Consider the following 27,550-nt stretch of genomic DNA (forward strand, 5'->3'; position numbering starts at 1 on the left):
TCCTGGGAAATCCCACGGCCAGAGGAGCCTGGCGGGCTACAATACATGGAGTCACAAAAGAGTCGGACACGACTTATTGACTAAAACAACAACTTGCTTTACAAGAGGATCTTGGGAGCCTTCCAGGAGCTTTCCAGAGGGTGGAGCGCCTGGGACAGGCAAAGGAGGGGCCGGGAGGTGTTTCCCGGGCAAGGAGGTCCCGCAGGCTTTTAAACGCGTCATCCGCGCGAAAACCCGGATCCAGGATCGCCGGGCCTGGACGCGCTCGGGGTTATTATCCCTTCTCTCAAATCTCCTCTCCGAGTCTTCGCTCGAGCTGCGGCTGAGAAGCGAACCGAAAGTGAAAAACTGCGGGGCTGCACCCGGCAGAGCGCACCTCCTTCTCCGCGCTGCGGTGAGTAGCATCTTCAGGGCCTTTCCTGAGCGATGGCTTGGTGGGAGCAGGGTCTCGGTGCGGAGAACCGATAAGAGACTTTAAAGAGGCGCGCCGAAGCTGAGACTCTGCTCACCGAACTCACAGCCCCAGGGAAACCTCTTTGTGCCCAGAAGGAGTGTGTGTCCTGAGAAAGTGTCCGCGTCCGCTTTGGGAAGCCTTGGGCAGCGCTTTCCAGGGACCCTCCCTGAGTTGCAAACCCATCTGGCTGCTGAAAAGCACAGGTGGGAGGGAGGTGATGTGCGGGGGCCTCGGCGAGAGCGGTTTCCCGCCCGCTCCCCCGTCCCCGCACCTCCCCCCAAGGAACATTTCGCATCCCTCCCCCGTCTGCCACCATCTTCCCAGCCCCACTAACTCCAGAATCTAACTCCACCTCTGTGCGCTGTGAACAGCTTCCTTCTCCCTGTCTTGAGTCGAGCATCACTTGTTGCTAGAATTGTGTGCTGAAGTAGGAGCGAGGCTGGCTGTCCAGTTGGGGAGAGCGTTGCCTATTTAAGGCAGAAGATGCTCTGGGAAAACCCCGGATCTGCAGGCTTTGCCTACGATATGCAAGCCATTTCTTAAGTATTTTGGTACCCGATTAGCATCCTCAGAATAGAACACATTTTATGTAAGCTATGGAAAGAACATTGGCGTGATTTTAAGACGTTTCCTGGGACTCTTAATGATTCTATAATATGTAGCAAATGCCACGCAAAATGACTGTTTTTCTTAACACCATGGCTCCAGCAGGCTGCCCCCTCCAAACCCCCAACACCACCAACAGAATCACCCTTACCCGCGTCCGCACAGCGGTCAGAGATAGTCAGGGAGAGTAGTATTCATGTCCGGACTTGGGTTGTTTATTTCAGTTGAGGGCTAGCTGCAGTTTTGAATTTGGCAAGTTGGTCTTCAGGACCTCGCTCCCCTTTTATGTCCTCCATTCACTGAAGATGAGACCCGCCCCCACCCCTGACGCTCAGGGCCACTCGTGGACGTGTTAGTGACGTCACTCTACAACTGGGGCATTGTTTCTCCTGCCCGGCCCACGTGGTCTCTAGAGGAGGACCTGGATCCTGTCTCTCTGCCTTGAATAAGCAGCCCCGGGTATTTGCACAATGAAGTGGCAGAGAAACCAGTCTAGCCTCAGTGTTAGAACTTTCTCCCTCTCCTGCCTGAAGAGAAGGCTGCATCTTTTAAGTCAGTCCCTTTTTTGAAATTGCTGTGGTGACTCTTCTTTTGCTGCCTTCCTGCTAGATGGCAGTGTGTAACAGTGAATTTAAATACACAGTCTCAACCGTTACTGTTCTTATGGCTCATCTTTTACTCTTCAGTTTAAAAAAAAGTAGTTTTCAAGTTTTATCTTACCACAAACAACATATTTGAAAAAAATTTCAAACCAGAAATAAAGTTAGGAAATAAAGAAAATGAACATATTGTTTTGACAAACAATGATGTTATTCATATAAGTGTAAGCATTGCTCAGTTTGCAGGCATTTCCAACCCATATTTAAATACTTTCTAAATTTGGAATGTAAAAAGTTGATTTCAGGTGCTCTGTGATGACCTAGTTGGGTAAGAGGGGTTGGGGGTGGGAGAAAGGTCCCAGAGGGAGGGGATATATGTACACATGTAGCTGATTGACTTCATTTTGCAGCAGAAACTAACACAACATTGTAAAGCAATTATATTTTTTAGAAAAGAATTGTTTTCAGTATTAAATCCAGTACCTATTTCACATACTGCTTAGCATTCTATTAATACAATAAACATTTGTAGTAGAGTTCTTGACTATGAATTTTTTTAAATTAAAAACAATTAAGTTCATCTTTATTGACAGTATTTTTCAGATATTTATTTACTTGAAAATAAGATCTCAGTTTTTAAAAGTAATGCTGAATTAGTCAAAAGGAGAATGAAGATCAAGTAACCCTAAATTGTCATATGAAATATTTCTTGTTTTATATTTCCAGAAATCTTTAGTTTGTGATGACTCAACTTGTCCTGATTACTGTCTCTTTACTTGATTGGCTTTTCTTCTATGGAATGTTCCTGGGCACTGTTCATGAGATCAGAGAACTTAATTTTGGGATGAAGATCCCCAGAAGATCATTTGTTCCAGCTCTTTGTTTTTGGGCACATGAAGTATTAGCCAGATTTTATCATGTTATTTGATTGTTTCCTCACTCATGATTACAGGAATGATCAAAGCAGCTGAGGGATTTTAGTTCCTATCTTTGCCAGAAAGGAAAATTGTTACAGAATAACCAGTAAGACCTTCCTGGAGAAAGAACAGTTATAAAGAACACCTTCCAAGGAAAAAGCAGCTCAGCTCTTAGTGTCATACAGAATCTTCCCAATAGTGGACTCCCAGCTTCCATTTAAAAAACCTATTGTTTTTGAATGCTTCTGTTTGGGTCTTCATGTCAGTCTTTCTGTTTAGTTCTTTAGTGGGTTTGTTTTTATCTAGAAACTAGACCCACTAAGTGAGATTGTATTAATACTGTATACCTTGGGTGCTTCAGTTTGTGTCTGGAATTTAAGAATTTAAGAATGGCATCACTTTCAGGAGTAGAAGAATGAAGGTGCTCATGCTGCCACTTCCATCCTCCCATTAATCTTTTTTATTAATACAGTCTTTTTTTTTAATTAAAAAAAAGGTATTTATTTATTTATTCGGTTGCTCTGGCTCTTAGTTGCAGCATGTGGGATCATGGGAGTTCTCTAGTTGCCACATGCAAGTTCTAGTTCCCCAGCTAGGAATTGAACCTGGCACCCCTGCATTGAGAGTATGGAGCCTTAGCCAGTGGACCACCAGGGAAGCCCCTAATCACCAGTCTTGATTCCAGCAGCTGCCAGTATCCCTTTCTCTCTCGTGAGTCTCTGTTTGTCTCTCCTGCAATGTGTGCTTGGTCCAAGAGGATGACCCTCCCAGACAGAAATCTGTAAGGCAGAGCACCACTCAAAAAAAAAAAAAGAAAAAAAAAGCTCAACAAAGTATGCAGTCCATTAAAAAAGAGTGAGGAACACATTAATACAAATAAGCGTTAATAAAGAAAATGAGACGAAAAGGGAAACTGTGGAACCACCACACCATGCTCATCAGGTGCCCAAGGGACAGTCTTTCTGCAAATTAACAACACTGGTCAACTTTTTAATGTTCAACGGTTATTTTATATTCATCCAATAAAGCAGCTTTAAAGAGTTGCCTAACCTCCCCCAGCATTCTGTCCACTGATGTAGTAGAAATAAGCACAATGAATGGCCATAAATCATCTGACCTGGCACTAGGGTGGAGTAAGGCTTCTCAAAGCAGATAGCCTTGAATGCCCAGAATGGCTCTGAAAGAGGTATGGGTCTTGCAGGTAGGGACCAGAGCACAGAACAAGAAACTATATTCCACGAACAGTTAGAACAAAGGGCTTGTCAGGTAGAAGGTGGAGAAGTAGGGCGGAGTTCAGAGACTCTTGTTTTCTAAGCTAATGAATTTGGTCTTTATCTTGAACACTTGGCATTGAAATCCGTTGATGGATTTTAATCAGAGGAGAGATACCCAGTCTACATTCCAACAACATCTCTGAGCTGAGTGGGGGATGCTAGCAGGTCAGAAATCCTAGTTATCAGACTTTTGATTTTTTTTTCTTTGCCACACCAAAAAGCATGTGGCAGCCTAGTTCCCCAACCAGGGATCGAACCTGACCTAGAAACACAGTCTTAACACTGGACTGCTGGGGAAGTTCTTATCAGGCTTTTGGAGTCACCAAGTAGGAATAGATATGGAGTGTTGGTGAAGTCAAGTAGAGTCAAAGGCAGTTAGTTCAAAATTGCCTGGAGATTTGTCCAGAGGCCCTTAGACTTTCCTAACTGCCTGCCATGTCATCTGTCTTTCCTAGGACAGCAGCCCCTACTTAAGGGATGCTCCGAGGATCTTATATATTATGAAATGAAAACATCTTGGAATGTTTTCGTTTGAGAAACGACACTTTGGTGTGAATAACATGTCTGGTAATTAGACATATTCCTTCAAAAGACTCTCCCTGGCATAACCTCAAACTCAGTTAAGAGTCAATTATTAACCCAATGACTTCCCTGGTGGCTCAGACGGTAAAGCATTTGCCTACAATGTGGGAGACCTGGGTTTGATCCCTGGGTCAGGAAGATCCCCTGGAGAAGGAAATGGCAACCCGCTCCAGTGTTCTTGCCTGGAAAATCCCATGGACAGAGGAGCCTGGTGGGCTACTGTCCATGGGGTCGCAAAGAGTCGGACACGACTGAGCGACTTCACTTTACTATTAACCCAAATGACTCACCAGTTACTAGAGGAGAGAGGATCTAAGACTTCCCAGAGCTCCCTGGTGGGTGTCACCCAGGGTTGGCTACTTATTTTCCACTCAGGACCACAGGGCAGAAATCACCTGAGTCCCATGGCTGAGACCCTTGACCCACACCGGGGACCAGCCCTGCATGGCTGGGGCCGTGTGGGAAGCTGGCATCCTCAGGCTGCTAATTCACTAAGATGTCCAGTCTCCCTCCTGTCCATTTTAATTCAACATAAAACAGAGAACCTGGAAATGATTTTGGGCTGAAAGTGTTGCTGCTTTTAACGGGACAGCCCTTGCAGGACTATGCAGTGGTGACTCTCAGCTCCAGACCCCTCTCCAGGTGGCAGATGGCCGGCCCCAGGCCGTGTGCACGGCCCAACGATGCGTCTCAGAGCTCAGCGCTTGGGTCAGGCGGGTCGGTTAGTGAGTCCACTTCAGCTGTTATCGACCTGGTTGAGCAAACACACACTGCTCCAGCCTGAGAAGGGGTGTTCTGGGGGTGCTCTCTTAGAAGTGAGGGTCTGAGATTCACCCTGAGGGCGATGAGGAAACAGAAGAGAGCTTTCTTCTTGGGGTCCCTTTGTCTTAGAGCTTGTCGGCCTTCAGGGTGCTCTCTGCAGGTCCATCTGTCCCCCCCGTCAGGGAACCGCTGATTTGATGACAAACTCCCGGGTAACTCGTGCCGTATGTGTATTAGATTGATGTGCCCCAAGGCCTGGTTGGCTGCTGCCTGCTCTAAATCATCAGACCAGCTACCCTAGCTGATTCTGTTCTTTAGTGCTGGGTGTTTACCCACAGCTCAGTCCTCGAGACCGTACTGTATACATCTCATTTGGGAACTATGACCTCTATTGAGATTCTTTGGATGAAAGAGATTTTTGTAACCTTAAATTCTTCTGGCATGATTTGTGAAAAAGTGAAAGTGTTAGTCGCTCATTTGTCTCTGAATCTTTTGTGCCCCAGTGGACTGTAGCCCTGTATCCCATGACTCCTCTGACCCATGGAATTCTCTAGGTAAGAATACTGGAGTGGGTTGCCATTTCCTTCTCCAGAGGATCTTCCCAACCCAGCGATGGAACCTGTGTCTCCTGCGTTGCATGTGGATGGTTTACCTGCTACACCACCAGGGAAGCCCAGAATGAGAATCAGAAGAGCAAACGTTTCTTGGATATTTCTTTTGTGTCAGGCTCTGAAATAAGTGTTTTACCAATTTTACCTCATAGAATTCTCACAGTAACTCTCTAATTGGGCACCTCTATGACCTGTATTTTGGGAATTGAATCGTGGAATCACGGACAGTCTGAGGAGTTGAGATTTGAATCCTGGCAGGCTGACAAAAGCCCGTTTTCTTAGACCCTGTGGATTGTAAGACTTCCGCGGATGAAAAAAAAAAGAGCTTTTGGCTGTCTCTGAGACCAAGAGTCATTTTGTTGCTGAGGGGAAGAAACAGCCTGGACTTAAAAGTTGATCAAGGTAGATGCGTGAGAGGGTTTTAAAACCAAGATTTTAAAGCAGAATTCTGCATCACTTGTGTATTTCTCATTGGATCTTCAGTTCCATATCTGAGAGGTGTACAGTCAGATCTTAGGACCGGGCCCTTGGAGCACACCCTTCCTCTGAAATGTGGATCCTTGCTCTCCTCTGAACTCCACAGTGTGGTTTGCTCAGCATGTTTGACTTTAGGGAACCCCAGGGATAAGAGGCATTCTGTGGGACTATTTAGTTCATTTGAAAAGCTTTTGGAAAAGACCATCCATTTCAGATAGATGGACACCTTATTCCAAGACATCCAGAGAACCATACTGCCCACACAATCCACTGCTTTAGTGCACTTGCTGTAAAAGACTAAGTAAATATGGGGCTGGTGCACTGGGACGACCCAGAGGGAGGGTAGGGGAGGGAGGAGGGAGGAGGGTTCAGGATGGGGAACGCGGGTATACCTGTGGCGGATTCATTTCGATATTTGGCAAAACTAATACAATATTGTAAAGTTTAAAAATAAAATAAAATTAAAAAAATAAAATAAAATTAAAAAGACTAAGCAAATAAAGCAGTAATCTAAATTCCTTATGCTGTGGCCGAAGTGGTTTTCCCTGGCGGGAACTGAGGTCAGTCAATCATTTGCCATTTCTGAGCAAAGCCTGAAACTTTTGTTCTTTCCCTAATTTTTACAGGACTGAGTGGACAGTCACGGCTATTTCTGCTCCACTTCTCTGTTCTTTTGAAACTTAGATGAAAGGAAATGATCACATGTCAGTGACTTTTGGAATTCCAGTCTGATGGCAAAGAAAATTAAGTGGAAGCATCATTTTAGTCTCGGGACCTGATTGTCGATCTCTCACTCTCCTCTAATGGACTGTATGACCTCGAGCAAGTCTCTTCACCTCTCTGGTCTTGGTGTCCTTAGCTATGAGTGAGGTGTTAGGTCTAAATGATCCCAAAGATTCCTTTTAGTTTTAAAGCTTTTTGTTTCTACACTGCAGCCCTGCAAGACTGCATTAATAAAATCTCCTGTGCTAAGGCCAAACTATTGTTCATTTGTTACAGATATTTTTTGGATGTCTTCTGGTTTAAAGAATCCCCAGCTGCTCTGATGATAGCTTAAGAAGACTGCATGCTGTTCCCTTTCAATGCCAAGCCGGGCGCCCTCAGAACCTCACTTCTCAGTCCTTCATGGAGCCCGGGTCCCAGCAGGAATGGCAGCGGAGGAAATTGGCACGCAGATGGTTCCTCCACGTGAAGTTGTCTTGGTCTGCGGGCCGACTCGAGAACACCTGGTAACCAGGCTCGCCCTCTGTCAGTCACCCAGGGCAGGGCAGCATGGTGCGGATTCAGAGGGGGAAGCTTCTGGCATTTTGCCTGTGCGTCATGGCTACCGTCTTTCTGCTCATCACACTCCAGGTACCAAGAGCTTGGGTCGTGTAGTGTTGATTCCTGGGCCTCTTCCCCTACCCCCACCCCCATCCCATGCTCGCCAAGGACTTTACTTTTTGCTTCATCTCTCAGGGTCAGGATGTTCTCTCTAAGGCAAGAAAAATACTTTCTTTTTATAACATATGGAATTGAGATTTAGTGAGTGGATGTGGTAGGTAGAAACAAGATCAGTGAGTCGGGAAATCAGTTTGTGACGCGCAGGATCCTAGTTTTAAGATTTTTTGGATGTGGATCATTTTTAAAGTCTTTATTGAATTTGTTGCAATATTGTTTCCTGGTTCGAACCAGGGATCGAACCCACAACCTCTGCATAGGAGGGTAAAATCTTAGCTACTGGACCACCGGGGAAGTCCAGAGTCCTGGTTCTAGTAGGGCCCTGTCGGTCTTGTTGGCTGAAGACAGCTCTGAACAAAGAAGCCCTCAATGTATCCATGGGGACTGCCTAACAGCCCAAATTGTGCTACTGATGGCGAAATGCAGTTAAGATCCAGATGAAGGTTTAGCTTGGATGACTTCCTCCCAAGTCTTGACCCCTTCTGAAAGATGCCATTCTTAAAGAAGCAGTGACTATTCCAAGGACACCCTAGTTTGTTCTGCAGAACACAAATGTCAGCATTAATAAATTTGTTGGTAGTAGGGTGAATAAACTGAAGCATTTCTTCAGTCCTCCCATTTATCTCATATGGTTGGTTCTTCTGAACTTCATTTGCTGATTTCAAAGAAAAATAAAAATTTCACAGTGAAGGTAACATATAAATATGAGTTCAGATTTTTTAGCCCCCACTTGTGTCCCTCCTGTCCGTTTCAAAATCCAAAAGGACTTTTAAAGATAACTTGTGGATGTGAGTAGTTCACATACAGGCCTGATGGAGACAAAGCGTCCTCTGGGCGTTTTATTCTGGAGGATTGCCCTTCTCCTTGCTTAGGACTGAATGAACGAATGCTTACACCAACACTTTGGCAAGTAGTCTGCACTGTTTCCACCACCTTCCGCTGCCAGGTTGAGATTCTGATCAGAGCAGACCCCTGTCTCTATGTCTCTCTTGGAGGTAAGGATCTAGGACCTGCTTGAGCTGGAAAGGCTGCAGTTTTCTGCTTCATTCTGTGGGAAATTATGAGAAAGCTTTGATCTTACTAGACATTTGACCTCTTTTCCAGGCTTGAGGAATGCCTGTGTACAAGTGAAGAATTTTGCTTTTGATGTCAGAATAAATTACCATGCTTTTGGTAGGCATGTCCTCTGTAAGTTTCCAGAATGGAAGAGGTAGTAGTGTGTCTACTGGAGCTGAACCTTTGCCTGGATCTTGATTGCAGTTTGCCCTCGGTGGTCTGATTTGGGGTGTTACCCAGTCCTCATGGATACATTGAGTGCTTCATTGTTCAGCGTTGCTGTAATACTATTTTTATTTGAACACTATAAAATGAACAAATATAATGCCTGTATATTTAGTGTCGTAGTCTGTTCACAGGTTGGAAAAGAATTTCCAGACACAAGGCAGAATGAGAGGAGAACAGAGTTTATTAGAGCGGGGGACGCTGTTAGAACAGTGGGCAGGTTCAAGGGAGAGCCAACCCCTTTTGTGGTCTCCACAATACGGGAGACCTGGGTTCGATCCCTGGGGTGGGGAGATCCCCTGGAGGAGGGCATGGCAACCCACTTTGGTATTCTTCCCTAGAGAATCTCCATGGGCAGAGGGGCCTGGCAGGCTACAGTCCATGGGGTTGCAAAGAGTCGGACATGACTGAGCGACTAAGCATAGCACAGCACAGCCAATTTTTGTAGCCTCAAGACAGATAAAATTCCTGCTGGAAGGGTAACATGAGATGATTGGTTAGGATGCTAGAAGGTAGGTATTTTTACCTAATATAAGGTCAGGGGGTTCCTGGCAATGGTTGCAATGGTGCTTAATCAGTTCCAGAGATGACCTTGGTGCAGGGGTCCACATCTGTGCCCTTGGTACAAGGCCGTACACCTGTGACCTTGGTAGAGAGCTCCACATTTAGGACCATTCCTGTTTTTACTGGCTTTTAGACTAGGCAAGGTGAAATAATTTGCCATGTAGGTAGGGAAAAGGAAGGCTAAATTAAAAAAAAAAAAAATCATGTCATGAATCCTGTATTAGTTTGCTAGGGCTGCCATATATAAAGTACCAAAGACTGGGTTGGGTGGCTTACACAATAGGAATCTATTTTCTCACAGTTGTGGAGGCTAGAAGTCCAAGGTCAAAGTGTCAGTAAGCAGGGTCGTCTCTCTGAGGCTCCTTCTTGGCCTTGTGGATGGCTGTCTTCTCCCTGGGTCTTCACACTGTCCTCTTCCTATACTTCTCTGCATCCCCGTCTCCTCTTTTTCTACAGACACCAGTCATATTGGATTAGGGCCCACTCTGATGACCTCTTTTTAACTTAATTGCCTCTTTAAAGACCCTGTCTCCTAGTTCAGTCACATTCTGAGGTGGGAGGGGTTAGGGCTTTAACATATGAATTTGGCCAGGGGGGCGGGGGAGGGGGCACAGTCTAACCCAGGACAAATCTTATAACATGATTAATAATCTAAACTTGAAACAAGCTAAACTTTCATTGACTTACAGTTAAACTAAAGCATTGTGATTCTGTGGAGGAAGTCATTCATCTGAGACACTGTTTTTGATTCACATTTAACTATATTTTGTATATAGTATCTGTAGATTCTTTGGGTGTATGGTATCTTTACTTTTTTTTTTGAATTTTATCTACCTTTCAGTTGCACATATAACTGATGAAATCATTTTACAGCAAACCTAAGACATATTATTTCACTTGGACTTTCTTTAATGTGATTCTCTTACACAGGGGCCCCCAGTGTCCAAGATCTAATGCCTGATGATCTGGGGTGGAGCTGATGAAATAATAATAGATATAAAGTGCACGACAAGTGTTATGTGCTTGAATCATCTCGAAACCATCCTCCCCCCAGTTTCCTTCCCCAAGTACGTGGAAAAATTGTCTTCCACGAAATCGTTCCCAGGTGCCAGAAAGGCTGGGGAACCACCGCTCTCACAGATGGGAACTTTAAATTTAGTATAACCATATGACTGTTGTCATACATACTCAGCAAAATTAATATTACTCAGGACCATCTATGTCTCAGGCCATATTAAAGTTTCCCCAGTTATCTCAAAAAAACTTTTAACGGGTTGATTTGAATCTGGAGTAAACAAATCCACATTTTGAATTTATCTCAAGTTTTGTGGATTTTTTTCTATAAAAGTTTCTTCTGCCCCACATTTTATTCCATGTCATGGGTTTGTGGAAGAAACTAGGTCATTTGAATTTCCCAGATTTTGGATTTGGTTGATTTTCTCCTCATGGTTTTGTTTAATATGTTCCTCTGTGCCCCGTATTTCTTACCACCTGGTACTGATGTCTGAGGCTAGACATTTTTTAAAAAGCTGTTTTGGTAGGACGGTCTCTCCTTAAAGCAATCCCTGTTATTTGGATATGACCTTATGTCTCGCACAGTAGATGCTGATGAGAAATGTGGAGTAAAATTTGTCTTCAAAGTTATACCCATGGCTTTCTCAACATGATTCTTTAAAGTCGCTGGTTGTACATTTGCGGGGAAAGGTTGGGTGAAAATATAGAGCATGTGTGGCTAAAGTCAACACCATTCCATCAAGCTCTGGGGAGTAGCCGTCTTATTGCCGTGCTGTGCTTAGTCACTCAGTCGTGTCCGACTCTTTGTGACCCCATGGACTGTAGCCCTCCAGGCTCCTCTGCCCATGGGATTCTCCAGGCAGGAACACTGGAGTGGGTTGTCATGCCTTCCTCCAGGGGATCGTCCCACCCCAGGGATCGAACCCAGGGCTCCCGCACTGCAGGCAGATTCATAAAAGTGCCAGGGATACTGTTGGCAAGGGTTTTTAGTTTTCAGTGACAGTTTTACTGTTCCAACGATGACTTTAGTGTCACAAATGATTCATGCTTTTTTCAAGGCTAATAGAATTCTTTCCTCCTTTTGGAATACTGTGTGGCTTTTTGCCAAGTGGCTCTTAATAGTTTTTTGGCCTTGGATCCCTCAGAGAATCCAGTGAACATTATAGACCCTCCCCTGGGAGTTACAGACCCTCTGTCACATCAGTGGGCAGGGGCCCTTTTCTGACACCAAAGGTAGCAAATGCGTAAAGAAGACTCCTCCCTTGGCTGCTGAGAGTGGGGCCTGAGGGCCAACAGATAGTCTCCTCTGTTGACTGGTGGAGCAGTTAATACATGAAAATATATCTTCTTTTAACTGCTTTATTCTTTGCACAGTCTGACTATTAATGTTTTGTTATGTATGATGCAGACCATCCTCTACTTTTATACTGCTCTAACATATTTTGTAATTGTTAGAAATATATTCTTTTTTTTTGTAATGCATTATATTCGTTTGTATTACATTTGTTTGCCATCTGAGTATCAAACCTTAAAGTTTGATGAAATGGCAGCAGTTTTGCTTCTGATTTTCCTCTGCCTACCCGGCCCTCCAGATTACTTTGATTGGTGGCCTTGCTCTCCAGAACCCAGACTCTCTGTCTCTTTTTTAAATTTACTTACTTGGCTTTGAATGTGAATGTATGTCCTCAGCAGTGTCTGACTCTTCGCAACCCCATGGACTGTAGCCCCCTGGGCTCCTCTGTCCATGGGATTTCCCAGGCGAGAATCCTGGAGTGGATTGCTATCTCCTTCTCCAGGGGATCTTCCTGACCCAGGAACCAAACCTGTATCTCCTATGTCTCCTGCTTTGGCAGGTGGATTCTTCACCCCTGAGCCACCAGGGAAGCTGCACCAGGTCTTGTTAATAGTTGTGGCACGTGAGATCTTCGATCTTTGTTTTGGCAAGCGGGATCTGTAGTTGTGGCCTGTGGGATCTTGTTCCCTGACCAGGGATGGAACCTGGGGCCCTTGCCTTGGGAGCATGGAGTCTTAGCCACTGGACCACCAGGGAAGTCCCCAGCCTGTCTTGAAATACATAAAAAACATGGTTTTAAGTGAGAAGGAGCCCAGTACTATGCCATCTCCCTGCCATGGTGGATATTATTGGACTTCCAAGGTGGCACTAGTGGTAAAGAATCTGCCTGCCAATGCAGGAGATATAAGTGACCTGGGTTCCATCTGTGGGTCAGGAAGATTCTCTGGAGCAGGAAATGATGACCCACTCCAGTATTCTTGCCTGGAAAATTCCATGGACAGAGTTTTAAGTGAGAAGGAGCCCAGTACTTAGGCCATCTCCATGCCATGGTGAATATTATTACAAACATAAGACCCACGTTATGATACCTTTGAAAAGTGAAAATGAAAGTCGTTCAGTTACGTCCAACTCTTTGGGACCCCATGGACTATAAAGTGCATGGAATTCTCCAGGCCAGAATTCTGGAGTGGGTAGCCCTTCCCTTCTCCAGGGGATCTTCCCAACCCAGGAATTGAACCAGGGTCTCCTGCATTGCAGGCAGATTCTTTACCAGCTGAGCCACAAGGGAAGACCTATGACACCTTTACTTGTACTAAAAGGAAATCAATAGGATTTTTATAATTCACTTTCCCCAGAATGTAATCTCCAGCATTAGCCAGATAATAGCCCTGACTCTTGCAGGTTTCATTAAGAGACACAACCACTTCTGGATTCTATATATGCCTACAAAATGGAGGAGAGATGTATCTGTTAAGTGTTTAGTAGAGAGACACGTCCTTGTTGGTAGATATTTTGGAGGCTATGTCTCTACCCTAACCCCCAGAAACTGTGATGTGTTATTTTACTTGTCTAAAAGAAAGAAAGTGAAAGTTGCTCAGTCGTGTCCGACTCTTTGCGACCCCATGGACTATACAGTCCATGAAATTCTCTAGGCTAGAATACTGGAGTGGGTAGCCTTTCCCTTTTCCAGGGGATCTTCCCAACCCAGGGATTGAACCCAGGTTTCCCACACTGCAGGCAGATTCTTTACCAGCTGAGCCACAAGGGCAGCCCAGGAATACTGGAGTGGGTAGCCTGTCCCTTCTCCAGGGGATCTTCCTGATCCAGGAATCGAACTGGGGTCTCCTGCACTTCAGGTGAATTCTTTACCAACTGAGCTATTAGGGAAGCCCACTTGTCAAAAGGGATCTTGTGTATAAGATTATAGCGATACATCTGGAGGTGAGGAGATAACCCTGAATTATGTGTGCAGGCCTGGAGGAACCACAGGAGTCCTTAACAGAGGAGGCTCTTTCCTGGCCGTGGTCAGAGAGTGATATGACAGAAGAAGGGTCAGAGAGATGCAGCATTTCTTTTTTTTTTCTTTTAACTAAAAAAAAAATGTATTATTTATTTTGGCCATGCTGTGAGGCATGTGGGGTCCTTCTTCCCCTACCAGAGAACAAACCCATACTCCCTGCATGGAAGCACAGAGTCCCAACCATTGTACTGCCAGGGAAGTCCCAAGAGGCAGCATTTCTGATTCTGAAGGTGGAGGAAGGGGGCCGCGAGCCAAGAACTGTGGGTGCCTCTGAAAGAAAACCAAGAAATGAATTCCCTGTCCAAGTTTACTGAAAGGATCGTAGCCCTTCCAACACCTTAATATTCTTTCTGTATTTTTTGAGTGGACTCCACACACTGAATGGAAGACTTTAGGGGCAGGGAAGGAAGCTGCTAGGGCACAGAGACAAGGATAAGAAGTCCCTCCAAATGGGAGTGGAGTGCCCGCCACCCTGCCTTGCCCTGAGCATCTGCCTCCAGGGCCATGGCAAGAGTCCAGTCCATTAAGTACAGCGTGCAGTCCTAGCACTTGGAGTCTCCTGTCCTTGTCAGCGAAGTCGCCAACACCTTTTAGCCCAGCGAGACCATTTCAGACTTCTAGCCTCCAGAACCAGTTTACTATTGTGATAGTAAAGCTGTATCATTCTAAGTTGCTCAACTTGTAATAATCTGTTAGAGTAGCAATAGGAAGCTAATAATACACTAAGGCAGGTTTGATCCCTGGGTTGGGAAGATCCCCTGAAGGAGGAAAGGGCAACCCACTCTGGTATAGCCTGGAGAATCCCATGGACAGAGGAGCCTCTTAGGCTATAGTCCATGGGGTCCCACAGAGTCAGACATGAGTGAAGTGACTTAGCACGCATGGACGCAAGAAGCTAAATCCTCACGATGCATAGGAAATATGCAGAAGGAAATTACAAACAGTCTGACATTAGTAATAGGTCGTCATCTTTTTTAGGTCGTGGTTGAGCTGGGAAAATTTGAAGGCAAGAAGTTTAAAAGTTCTCATTTAAAGGATGGACATGCACAAACGGAAGCAGAGCCTCTCCACCTCCATCCGTTCGTTAATCGAGAAGGACTGGCCCTGAACAGGGAGAAGGCATTGGCAGCTGACGGCTTCCCCATCATGCTCTGGTGGTCCCCACTGACTGGGGAAACCGGAAGGCTCGGCCAGTGTGGGGCGGATGCTTGCTTCTTCACCATCAACCGGACCTACCTCCATCATCACAGGACCAAAGCCTTCCTCTTCTATGGTAGGTAGGGCTTCTGCCTTTCTCCGTGTTTGCTGACATCCCCCTTCGAAGCTGAGTTACTACTTTTCTCCCAAGGAGGACATGGGGGCTCCCCGTGAAAGCTCATTGCCTGCCTGAACCCCTACACTTGCCCCGGAGAAGGCCTGAGCACTGAGCCAATATGATAAATATGCAAGCTGCACCAGCAGAGGGGTGGTGGGCCGGGCCACCTGGCATTTATTATGGGGGAGAAGAACTGTTTCTTCTCACCTTTTCACAGTTGGGTACCACGCTCACTGGATTTGGTATTTAGGAACTGGGTATTGGTTACACCGCTGATACCAATTCAGAATATCATCTGTGATAATGGCCGGGAGATTTTGATTACTGTAGCAGATGTGTCATTGGACACACGCTCAGCACAGTATTTTTTATTTTACTAGTCAGAAATAAAAAGTGTTCCACATCAGCTTTTGAGAGCAAGTTGGTATTCATCCCTCCCCCAGGCTGATTATATGTCATGCTGGGATTGAAGGGCTGCCAGACCCAGCCAGGTGGAGCTGGCGAGATGCCAGCAGCTGTTAGAAATATGGAACTCTTGGACGCTGAGTGATAGTGGGTGTGGGGAAATACAGATTAGCAAGCTTGATGGAAGATAGGCAAGATTAGTCACTTACATTAGGAAGTCAGTGCAAGGACAGCTGCTTTAGAGTGGTGTGAATGTGTGTATGTGTGTGTGTGTGTGTAAATGTGTGTGTGTGTGTGTGGTGGTGCTGGCTTTGGAGTGGCAGGACTGAGACTAGGGTGTAGGGCTGAGTCATCTTCAGTGTTCTGCCTGACAACAACTTAAATAAAGCGGAAAGTGGCCTCAGGAGGAATCAGGTGGTGTGTGGGCCCTACAGTTGGTCAGGGCTCCAGAGCAAGGGGGGCTTCCATGGTGGCTCAGCGGTAAAGAACCCGCCTGCCAATGAAGGAGATGCAGGAGATGCTGGTTTGATCCCTGGGTTGGGAAGATTCCCTGGAGGAGGAAAGGGCAACTCACTCCAGTATTCTTGCCTGGGAAATCCCATGGACAGAGGAGCCTGGTGGGTTACAGCCTGTGTGGTCACCAAAGAGCTGGACACAGCTTAGTGACTAAACAACAAATAATCCTCTAATGGTGTTCTGAGATAAAGCAGCATTAAATGTATGAGTTTAATTTCCCCAATTTTAACAGAAGCCCCTAGACATATTGCAGTTAGACACAAAAATATATAGGTAATGTATATAGAAAACCTACTACATAGCTCAAAAAATAAAATATTACAAGTAAAATTGAAAGCTTCCCTTCCCTGACCCCATCACATTCCCTTCCCTCTTACCCCAGAGGGGATCATAATTCTGAAATTCATGTGTGTGTGTGTGTGTGTGTGTATGCTTAAACAACATAAAGTATTATTTTGTGTGTTTTAAAAATTACCTACATAGCATGATAAGTTAACTTTCTATAACTTACTTTTTCTCCTCCATGGTTTTTGAAGACTTATTAACGTGTCCTTATAGCTCTAGTTCACCCATTTTACTGTTGCATAGGATTCCATTGTATTTATCACACTTCATTTAACCATTTTCCTGTTGTTAGACATTTAAGTTGTTTTGAAAGAAAACTTGCTTATGGAAATAGAGACACAGAAGTAGAGAACAAATTTATGGATACCAAGGGGGAAAAGAGGGTGGGATAAACTGGGAGACTGGGATTGACATATATATACTATCAATACTCTGATTAAAGAGATAGATCTTCCGTCGTGGCTCAGATAGTAAACAGTCTGCCTGAAATGCAGAAGACCTGGGTTCTATCCCTGGGTTGGGAAGATCCCCTGGAGGAGGGCACGGCAACCCACTCTAGTATTCTTGCCTGGAGAATCCCCATGGACAGAGGAGCCTGGTGGGCTACAGTTCATGGGGTCGCAGAGTCAGACACAACTGAGTGACTTTCACTTTTGCACACTTTCACTTTCACATAACTAAGGTAACTAATGAGAACGTATTGTATCACACAGAGAACTCTTCTCAAAGCTCTGTGGTGACCCAAATGGGAAGGAAACCCCCAAAAAGGAGATATATGTATACGTATAGCTGACTCACTTTGCTTTACAGTGGAAATTAATGCAGCATTGTAAAGCAACTATATGCCAATAAAAATGAATAAAAAAGTAAAGCAAAACCTTGCTTATGACAAAAAATACTACAATAAACCATCCACGTACATGGGTGAGATTCCATGAGGACTCATACCCAGCAGTGGAATTATTTGGTATGAATTTGCGTTTACTGGATATTTCCAAACCAATATCCAGAGCGATCACATCACAGTCACTATCTTTTAAACATTTAAAACTTTTAACATGTTATACATGCACATATAGCTCCAGTATTTCCTAGTAACGCACTAAGGTTGTGACTTCGTGGTTTCTCAGTTTTGGGGCATTATATGTTGATTCTTACTATGGAGGATGAGTATTTAACTGTCCTTCTTCACCCTGCTCCTCCCACTCATTTCCTAGCCCCACATTCTTCCTCAAAAGTTATATCATCGTTTTAGACAAACATCTAGTTTCTACATCTTCATGTAGTCACAGTGAGCCATGATTTAAGATACTGAGATTTCTTTTGCTGCACAAATTGTTTTCCCTGGAGAAGCACCAGATATTCTTTTTTTTTCTTGATGTGGACCATTAGTAAAGTCTTTATTACAATATTGCTTCTGTTTTATGTTTTGTTTTGTTTTGTTTTGGCCTGGAGGCATGTGGGATCTTAGCTTCCTGACCAGGGATGAAACCCGCACCCACCGCACTGGAAGGCAAAGTCCCAACCACTGCACCAGCAGCGAAGTCCCCAGAGATTGTTAAAAAAGTGTCTCCCAGAGATTCCTGACCTGTCCACTTGAGCCGTCATCCTTTCTGTCTGGTGCCCAGGTACCGACCTGGCTGCCCATCACTGCGGGGATTTCCTCTATTTCACTCTTGTGTGGGATTTTCTGTTTCTGTTACGTCTTATCTTCCTCTTTCTTGGTTTGTGTCTTTATTTATTTATTTGGTGACGCCGTAATGTGCGGTGGGCTCCCCAGGTGGCACTAGTGGTAAAGAAGCATGCCATCTCAGAAGACATAAGAGATGCGGGTTTGATTCCTGGGTCGGGAAGATCCCCTGGAGAAGGACACGGCAACCCACTCCAGTAGTCTTGCCTGGAGAATCCCACGGACAGAGGAGCCTGGCGGGCTGCAGTCTATGGGGTCACAGAGAGTCAGACACGACTGAAGTGACTTAGCACGCACGCACGCAGCGTGCGGTATGTGGGATCTTAGTTCCCAGAGCAGGGATCGACCTACTTCCCCTGCAGTGAAAAGCGCAGAGTCACAACAGCTGGACCCCCAGAAGTCCCAGTCTCTGTCTTTATTTCAGTGTGTTCTGAGAAGGGTTCGTGGAAGGGAAGTTTTTCAGGGACTTTGTATGTGTGAACATGTGCTTATTTTACTTTTACTTCTCCTGATGCTTTCGCTCAGGACAGAATTCTAGTCTGGAAATTCTTTTCTTTCTGAATTTTTGGGACACTGTCCCCCTGTCTTCTGACTTCTAGTGTTATGAGGAATCCAGAGCTATTTTGATTTCCCATCCTTTGTGGTGTGCTTTTTTGTTCCCTTCTCCTTTCTCTGGAAAAATATAGAACCTTCACTTTTTCACCAGTTTGGAAATCCAGTAATGATTTTTCCACTGATTATTATTATTATTATTTTTTACACTAACCTTTAAAGTGTCACTTGAGAAGATGAAAAATTAACAAAAATAAGCTTATTATTTAAAATAAAGTAAAATATGAATATAAAACAGTGTTAAGTGTATATGTGTGTGGGAATCAGAAGAGGTCTGCCTACCTGGAATTAAGACTTTTGTATTCTTGACTCTGCTGACAGATTACATAAAATGAATATTCTGGAATACAGGATAAAGTGCAGATGAAGAAAGGAAAACCACCACAGGGGGATACATTCAGGCTTGAAATGTAGGGTAAATCAGACAAAACTTTTCTAAAAGGTCAATAATCGATGATCTTGAATTATTAGGGAAAATATCTGAAAGTTTACAAATTACGGGGGAGTTACTCTGTTGAAATCATAAACATCATGACAAAACATAGTATTTTACCGAATTACTGAGTAACTGGCATTCTATCTGAGACATTCATGTTAAGAAATTCAGTAATGGTTGCCTTACTGTTTGTGTATTTCCTTCCGTTGAGGTGAGCACTCACATATCTGGTTGCCGGGAAGCCTGGCGTGCGTGCATGCTCAGTTGTGTCTGACTGTTTGAGACCCCATGGACTGTAGCCCACCAGGCTCCTCTGTTCATGGGATTCTCCAGACAAGAATACTGGAGTGGGTTACCATTTCCTCCTCCAGGGGATCTTCCCCACCCAGGGACTGAACGCTTATTCCTGCAGGCGGATTCTTTACCACTGAACCACCTTTGTATATACCATAAGAGAAATGTCAACAAGTCTCGTGGGATTTCAAAGACGGGAGAGAGCACATATGATTGGGAGGATCAGGAAAGGCTGCATAAGATCTTCATAAAATAGGGGGAATTTGAAGTGGGACTTGAAGGAGAATGGAATTGGATTATATTGGGAATGGAGGACATTTCAGTATGAAAATCAGCATGAATGGGAGCATAGAGTTAGAAAATTATGGGTAATATCTGAGGTTACAGCAAGGAGATCAGATGGCTATAGCCTAGTTTCATGTAAGAGAGAGATTAAGATTGAAGCATATACTGAAACCAGAGCATGGGAGACTCTTGAACTTTGGCTTAAGATTTTGCATCAAATTAGAGGACAGTGTTATGGAGCCAGTGAAATTGAATGGCCTTTTAGAAACCAGCTCAAGGAGACTTCCCTGGTGGCCCAGTGCTTGACTCTGTGCTCCCACTATAGGGAGTATGGGTTCAATCCCTGACTGGGGAACAAAAATCCTGGATGCTATGCAATGCACCCCCCAAATAATAAAAATTATTTTAAAAATCCAACTCACATATAGCACCTGTATTTATAATTCCCCTCTATTAGATGTAGCTTCTCTTCTCTAAATGTCCATAGGCATTTTGTATCTTTTTTTAATGTTGTTTCATTGAGCCTCTACAACATGTCGGGCACAGCACCAGTAATGGGGAATAGAGAAGATAAATAAGATAACGATGATATTTGCTTCTGTCCTATATCATTTCTTGCATGTTAGAGTGTGAAGTTCTTTCTTTCTTTCTTTTTTTATGATGACGGGGCAGCACCGCCACATCTTTGTGTCTCCCCTTCCCTCTGTTCGGGCACAATGCCTCGGGCACATTTGACACTCAGGAAACAGTCACAGAGACTTGGAGCCTGAAAGGACCCAGGAGTATAACCTCCTTTTTGTACAGGCGGGTAGACTGAGGCTCGGGAAGGGTAGGGATGTGTCAAGAACACACAGAGGTTAGCAGCCAGGAGTTGGGCGGAGAACCAAGGTGCCCTGACCCGATCCAGGGCTCCCTCCCCCAAACCGTATGTGAATGTGCATTCGTGACTATACTAAAACTTGGATGTTTGGACTCGGGGATTGCTTACAGTATATGGTTTTAACAGGTTGAATTAGAGATTCAGTTCTTTAATAGGGTCTGTTGAGCAAACCGGAGTGAATACAGCACGCTTTTTCTGTCTGAGGCTCCTGAATTCTAATTAAGTAGGTCACCGAAAACTGCAGATGGGACTCTGGTTCAGCAGGATTGAAGAAGAAAACGCAGGAAAATGATTCAGGTATCAAAGGCTGACCTAATTAATGGGAATGGAAACTCGAAGGGTTTTGTGACCTCGAAGATTTTGTGAACCAGAATTTTTTTTTTTTTTTGGAAAGATATTATTTCTATTGCCTTGGGAGACTGACCTAAGAAAACGTTCCTAGGATTTATGTCAGGGAATGTTTTGTCTGTGCTCTCTTCTAGGAGTTTTATGGTGCCGTGTCTTACATGTAAGTCTTGAAGCCATTTTAAGTTTATGTTTGGGAGCACACATTCTTTCTTTATGTTTCTTGCTGATCCTGTAAGACCTCATTCAGGGGGTTTTCACCATCCCCTAACTGGAAACTGTGGCAGAACTCTGACTTCTGTACTCACTCTCAGGGAATGGATAATTGTGTGGTCACTTTCAGTTGCAAATACAGTTTCAAACTTAGTAAATGGAGCGTTGAGCCCCATGGCCATGCCTAGGGTTACATATTTTTTTGCGTCCCCAGCTCGGACCTCTCTTAGTTCAGTTTAGTTGCTCAGTGGTGTCCAACTCTTTGCGACCCCATGGACTGCCTTGCCAGGCTTCCCTGTCTATCACCAACTCCCAGAGCTTGCTCAAACTCATGTCCATCGAGTCAGTGATGCCACCCAACCTTCTCATCCTCTGTTGTCCCCTTCTCTTCCTGCCTTCAATCTTTCCCAGTATCAGAGTCTTTTCCAGTGAGTTAGTTCTTCGCATTAGGTGACCAAAGTATTGGAGTTTCAGCTTCAGCATCAGTTCTTTCAATGAATATTCAGGACTGATTTCCTTTAGGATGGACTGGTTTGATCTTCTCGCTGTTCAAGGGACCTCTCTCACGCTGCCACAACCCTGCGATGCTTCTCCTTCTGCAGGGCAGGTCTTTCCCCCCTCTGACCTCTCCTCACCTCCTCCGTCCTGCACCACCTGCTTTGTGGAGCCTTGCAGAGATGCCAAGAAGACAGCGAGGAGAATTAAGCAGACAGGATATTTCTTACTTGGCCGTGTGGCTTTATGTCCTGTGAACTCAACAGGCGGTTAGAGAGGATGGCCTTGACGGGGTGTGGCAGATGAGTAAAGTATACTTTTTCTATTCTGGGGCCTTTTTGTGGCATTTCTAGTTTTCCTGCTGGAATCCTGGCGTTTTCAGTGTCCTTTTCCAGGAAGTTGCATCTCTGCTTAGGGTACTCATGTGGGATGGCTTCCTAGCTCCTGGATCCCGCAGCATGTCCAGCTTCTTTCTGCTGAGCTGTGTCTCCCTAGGGCTCTTTGAGGACCCAAGACTCCCCATGTGCTCACATGTGTCGGTGGGAGGAGCTTCGGGGGTGTAGGCAGACCACAACACAGACCCTTTCCTCTGTCATGCAGGCAGATCACCATACCCGGGTGAGACGTATCAGGGAGGGCAGTCGGACCTGATCCTCACCCTCCTGAGTTCCTCAGGTAGGCACTCGTCTTCTGTGTCTCTAAATTTCACGGACATATTTCAGATTTCTTTAGGTAGCTCTGTTGGAGCAGGATTTTCAGAGCAGGGCAACAGCCCTCTTCATGGAAGTGCTTCATTCATCTCCTCACAGGCTCTTCTCTCACCCCTTTCTGTATTCTTGACCTCGCTGAGGAATCCATGAGTTGTAGAACAAGCTGTCCTTCATTCCCTCCGTGATTCTGCCAGTGGGGATGTCTGCAGTGTACAGAGTGTCCCTGAGACTTCATGAGTAATGCATCTGTGAACCGTTCTCGGGGTAATTTCTGCTGATATCAGCCATTATGAGTCAATCCTTATTAGTGGTTTTTCTCTGGAGGTTGATTTTCCTGTGTGGTGTGTGTGTGTGTGTGCACACACACACACGTGCGCGTGCTTAGTCATGTTGGACTCTTTGCGACCCCATGGACTGTAGCCTGCCAAGCTCCTCTGTCCATGGGAATTCTCCAGGCAAGAATACTGGAGTGGGTTGCCATTTCCTCCGCCAGGGGATCTTCCCCACCCAGGGGTTGAACCCAGGTCTCCTGCATTTTTGCCTCTGCGCCACCTGACTTTTCTGGGCCCTGCCTATTGAATGCGGGTAATAGGTAACTGCTTTTGCCAGATTAATATTTACTTAGGAGATGGAGGAAGAAATGGACTTATTTTGGACTGTGTGGACAGCAGCAACATCAAACATGGAAAAGAAGCTCGTAACTGAGTGATGGATCATATGTGATGTACGATGTATGGATATGTATAGGTGTATCTTTGCAGTAATCAAGCCCCATGTCCAAACTGCTATGTATAAAAAAAATAAGCTACAAGGATATACTGTCCAGCACAGGGAATAAGGCCAATATTTCATAATAACTATAAATGAACTATAATGTATGAAACTTGTGAATCACTCTGTTGTATACCTGAAACTAACATGATATTGTAAATCAACTATGTCTCAATTAAAATAATTGACTTTTCATTTTTGCTTGAGCAAATAATTATCACATAATCTTTCCAGAAGGTAAACCCATTCTCAGAGCCCTGCTCAGACACCTGCAGTGACCTCCCATCTCGTTGAAATTCCAGATCCTCACCATGGCCTCTGACTCTGCGGGCCCTGCCGACAGCTCTCTTGTAACCGTTGTCACATCAGTGGGAGGTGATGGGTTATCAATCTTACTATAAAATCCTCAGTGTTGTGGTGTCACTGTCCATGGTTGGAAAGCAAGGAAACCAAAACCTTGGCCAAAACTTCAGTCCTTTTGGTAGGAGTTGTTAAAGTTTTATTGATCATTCACATAATAGTTCTTTCACATTCATTACTATCTCTAGGAAGTTGCTGCAAGTGATACGAGAATGGGGGAGAACTGAACCAAAATTAAATTCTCTGCCACTTAAATTTCTAAAGCTTGAGAGTTTTTGATCTTAGTTGTTTTGCTGTGGGTGAGTGGTTCCCAAACCTAGCTCATCTTAAGATCATAGATGAACAGAGTAACAAACAAACCCCTGTCTCTGGGCCCCACTGCAAACTTACTCAGAATCTCCAGTGTTGAAGATTCATGATCTGTCAGCTATATATCAATTTGTCCACAAGGGAGATTGGCTTGAGAAGGATTTTGCAGGTTGTGGGGAGGTGTTGGAAGGTGTGGGGAGGGTTGGCCCAGAGATTTTGAAACCAGACCAAATTAAAACAAAACAGATTTTGAAGAAAGAAAACTTAGCAGTAATGCACAGATTTGGCACAGCCATACAGTGTTTATACTTGTAATAATGAAAGCACTTGATAGACACTTAATCAGAAATGGATGAAGAGGGAAAACAAGTGTGTGTGTGATGGGATGGGAGAATTAAATCTATACCTTCCATAGTAACGAGACAATAGGTATTATCTAAAACTGAAAAATCAAGAAGTAGCCCAGTGAATGTGTTATTTAGGTATTTTTGAAATGCAAATACAGAAGAAACACCTGGAAAAATCGAGGTGGTGACTTCTGGCACGTGGAAATAGGGAATGAGGGGGTAGCACCCTGCTCTCCTGTGTTACTGTCTCGTTGAAACTATCTCACACTGAAAGCCATATGCAGGTATTAATTTGATATCAATAAGAAGTGAGTTAACAAGGACATTTTGTCCTAGGAGATAGTGAAGCACAAAGATAGGAAGAACAGCTATTAATAAATTATCCAAATCCTAGACTTTTTTTTGCTTTATTAAGATACCTTTCAGGAAGAGTGTTCATTATGCAAAGGCATTAATATTTTACAGCTAAGGTACTCATTTCCTTCCATCAAGAAATTGCCTTTTCGTATTATCTGATTTTCAGTCTTTCCAGCTAAATAAATCAGCCAAGTTTTGCTGGAGTTAGTCTGGTCTAAGGACAAAGGCTGTCGTGAGCGTGATAATGTTTAGTTGTAAGAGTTCTCTGGTCAGGACTGGGAGCTCTCTCCCCCTTATTTCTGACTGAGCCTTTTTGACCCTGTCTGGTCTTTGAGAGTGTGTGATGGGATAAAGATGAAAAGAAGAACAGAAGTGACTGAAAATCGGAAAGCACTTCTCAGTTTCGAGTTACAAATCTGAAAGGAAGCGTGGAAGTGACAAGTGCCAAGAGCCAGGCGTTGTCCTGCCGGAGGCAGTGGACAGACTGCATTACTGCAGTTTCAGCAATTTGGGCCACTGGATATGCTGGTGCCCATCCAGTTCTGGGCTGATTCTCTGACACCCAGAAATCCTGCGAGACCAATCTGGCAGCTCGTTCTTCAGAGGAGGCAGTCACATCTCTCGTGGGCCCCCAAAATAAAACCAGGCAGCTTTAATGGATAAGTTTTCTTGCTCTTAAAAATTAAAAGACAGAACAAACCCAAAACAGCTTCAGCTGGAGAGGAAGTGCAGCAGAAAATTTCTTTTCGCAGAGTTTACATTCACAGTTTGATCCACCCCATCTCAATAAGTTCTAGGGCACAGATTAGAGTTCTAGCCTTGGAGAAGTGCATTGTGGGGAGATTCATGTGCCACTACTGTATATAAAATAGATCATCAATAGGGACCTACTGGATAGCACAGGGAACTCTACTTGATACTCTGTAATAACCTATATGGGAAAAGAATCTGAAAAAGAATAAATACATGTATGACTGAATCACTTTGCTGTAGACCTGAAACTAACACAACATTGTAAGTCAAATATAGTCCAAAATAAAATAAAAATTTAAAAAAAGGAGAAAAGAGAAGAAGGAAAAAAGAACCACCAGTGTCTGTCCATCTCTTAGCTGGCTCTGTGTTATATTGTTGAGTAAGCTGGAAATCTCCTGAAATAGTCAGCATTTTCTTTATTAGTGAAAAAGTAACCTCTCTGAAGGAAGAAAGTAATCCACTAGGGCTGATAATGGAAATGAGGACAAAGATGTATTTTAAGAAATAAAAGGTCATCAAGTCGTGTGTGCCAAGTCGCTTCAGTCATGTCCGGCTCTTTGCAACCCCATGGGCTGTCAATGGAATTGTTAGATATTTAGATAAGGAGTAGAACACTGGACTAACTTAAGGTTTGGATGTGTATGAATAGGCCACGGAACTCCATTTTTTCAGGAAATCGTGTGCTACATGTAATTTGGGAGAATTTGAGAATATCTCAGGATATATTCCTTCCTGATGTACAGTTGGGATGGAAGAACCATTTTTTTATGTGTGGCGCTGTGCTAGGTGCTGAGGTTATAGTGGTTCCATAACCTGGTTCTATAAGCTTGTCTGCAGCAGGGTCTGCCCTCATGGGGCTTAGTTGGTAGCTGTTGTTTAGTCGCTAAGTCGTGTCTGATTCTTTGCGACGCCTATGGACTGTAGCCCACCAGGTGCCTCTGTCCATGAGGTTCTCAGGCAAGAATATGGAGTGGGTTGCTATTTCCTTCTCCAGGGGATCTTTCTCGACCTAGGAATTGAAGACGAGTCTCCTGCAATGACAGAAGGATTCTTTACCACTGAGCCAAGAGTGAAGCCTCATGGAGCTTATGAGTTTGGTAAATAGGATGCTGCCAGGCAGGGATAAGCATGTTGGCTTGAGATGGAGTGATCAGGGGAGCCTCTCTGAAGAGGTAACGTTTGAGGTTGAATCTTGAAAGATGAGAGGAATCATTCCTGTGAAATGGAGGGAATTCATTTCAGGAAGGGGGAACTGCAGAGGGGAAGGAGTTTGATATGATGGAAGGTCAGAAGGAAGGTCACTGTGCTGGAGTCAGTGTGCGTGTGAAGGAGGATAGTACGAGATGAGATTGGAATGGGAGATGGGGGCCAGGTGAAAGGGCTCCCCAACATAGAGTGAGAGGGCTGGGTTTGTTGTAAGGGCAATGGGGAAATAGCAGAAGGTTTTAAGCAGGGGTGCTGTGCTCTGATTTTTATTTTGCTCTGTTCTGAGATGTGCTTTGAAAAGAGCCCTTTGGATTCTCCTTGGAGAAGGGATTGGAATGTGGAAGTAGAAGCAGGACACAGTTTCTGTGAAATAAGTGGAAATGCTGCAGCTCTGTATTAGGGTCAAAATTCTCCAAGCCAGGCTTCAGCAATACGTGAACTGTGAGCTTCCAGATGTTCAAGCTGGTTTAGGAAAGGCAGAGGAACCAGAGGTCAAATTGCCAACATCCGCTGGATCACAGAAAAAGCAAGAGAGTTCCAGAAAAACATCTATTTCTGCTTTATTGAATATACTAAAGCCTTTGACTGTGTGGTTCACAATAAACTGTTGAAAATACTGAAAAAGAAGGGAATACCAGATTATCTGACCTGTCTCTTGAGAAACCTGTCTGCAGGTCAGGAAGCAACACTTAGAACTGGACATGGAACAACAGACTGGTTCCAAATAGGAAAAGGAGGATGTCAAGGCTGTATATTGTCACCCTGCTTATTTAACTTATATGCAGAGTACATCATGAGAAACGCTGGGCTGGAAGAAGCACAAGCTGGACTCAAGATTGCCGGGAGAAATATCAATAACCTCAGATATGCAGACGACACCACCCTTATGGCAGAAAGTGAAGAGGAACTAAAAAGCCTCTTGATGAAAGTGAAGGAGGAGAGTGAAAAAGTTGGCTTAAAGCTCAACATTCATAAAACTAAGATCATGGCATCCGGTCCCATCACTTCATG

The 27,550-nt window shown here is 44.5% G+C and overlaps 1 protein-coding gene across 1 annotated transcript in view; it reads left to right on the forward strand.

The window, feature by feature from the left end:
- The window catches only part of FUT10 (fucosyltransferase 10), a 76,516-nt gene continuing 48,966 nt past the window's right edge, over positions 1–27,550 (forward strand). Inside the window, exons 1-3 of the mRNA XM_005893734.3 lie at positions 1–394; positions 7,282–7,635; positions 14,874–15,168. Of these exons, the coding sequence (XP_005893796.1) occupies positions 7,555–7,635; positions 14,874–15,168 (376 nt within the window). The 5' untranslated portion in view covers positions 1–394; positions 7,282–7,554. The remainder of the gene's footprint in view (positions 395–7,281; positions 7,636–14,873; positions 15,169–27,550) is intronic.

This window comes from Bos mutus, chromosome 27 (genome assembly GCF_027580195.1).
Source record: "Bos mutus isolate GX-2022 chromosome 27, NWIPB_WYAK_1.1, whole genome shotgun sequence".
NCBI classification, from domain to species: Eukaryota; Metazoa; Chordata; class Mammalia; order Artiodactyla; family Bovidae; genus Bos; species Bos mutus.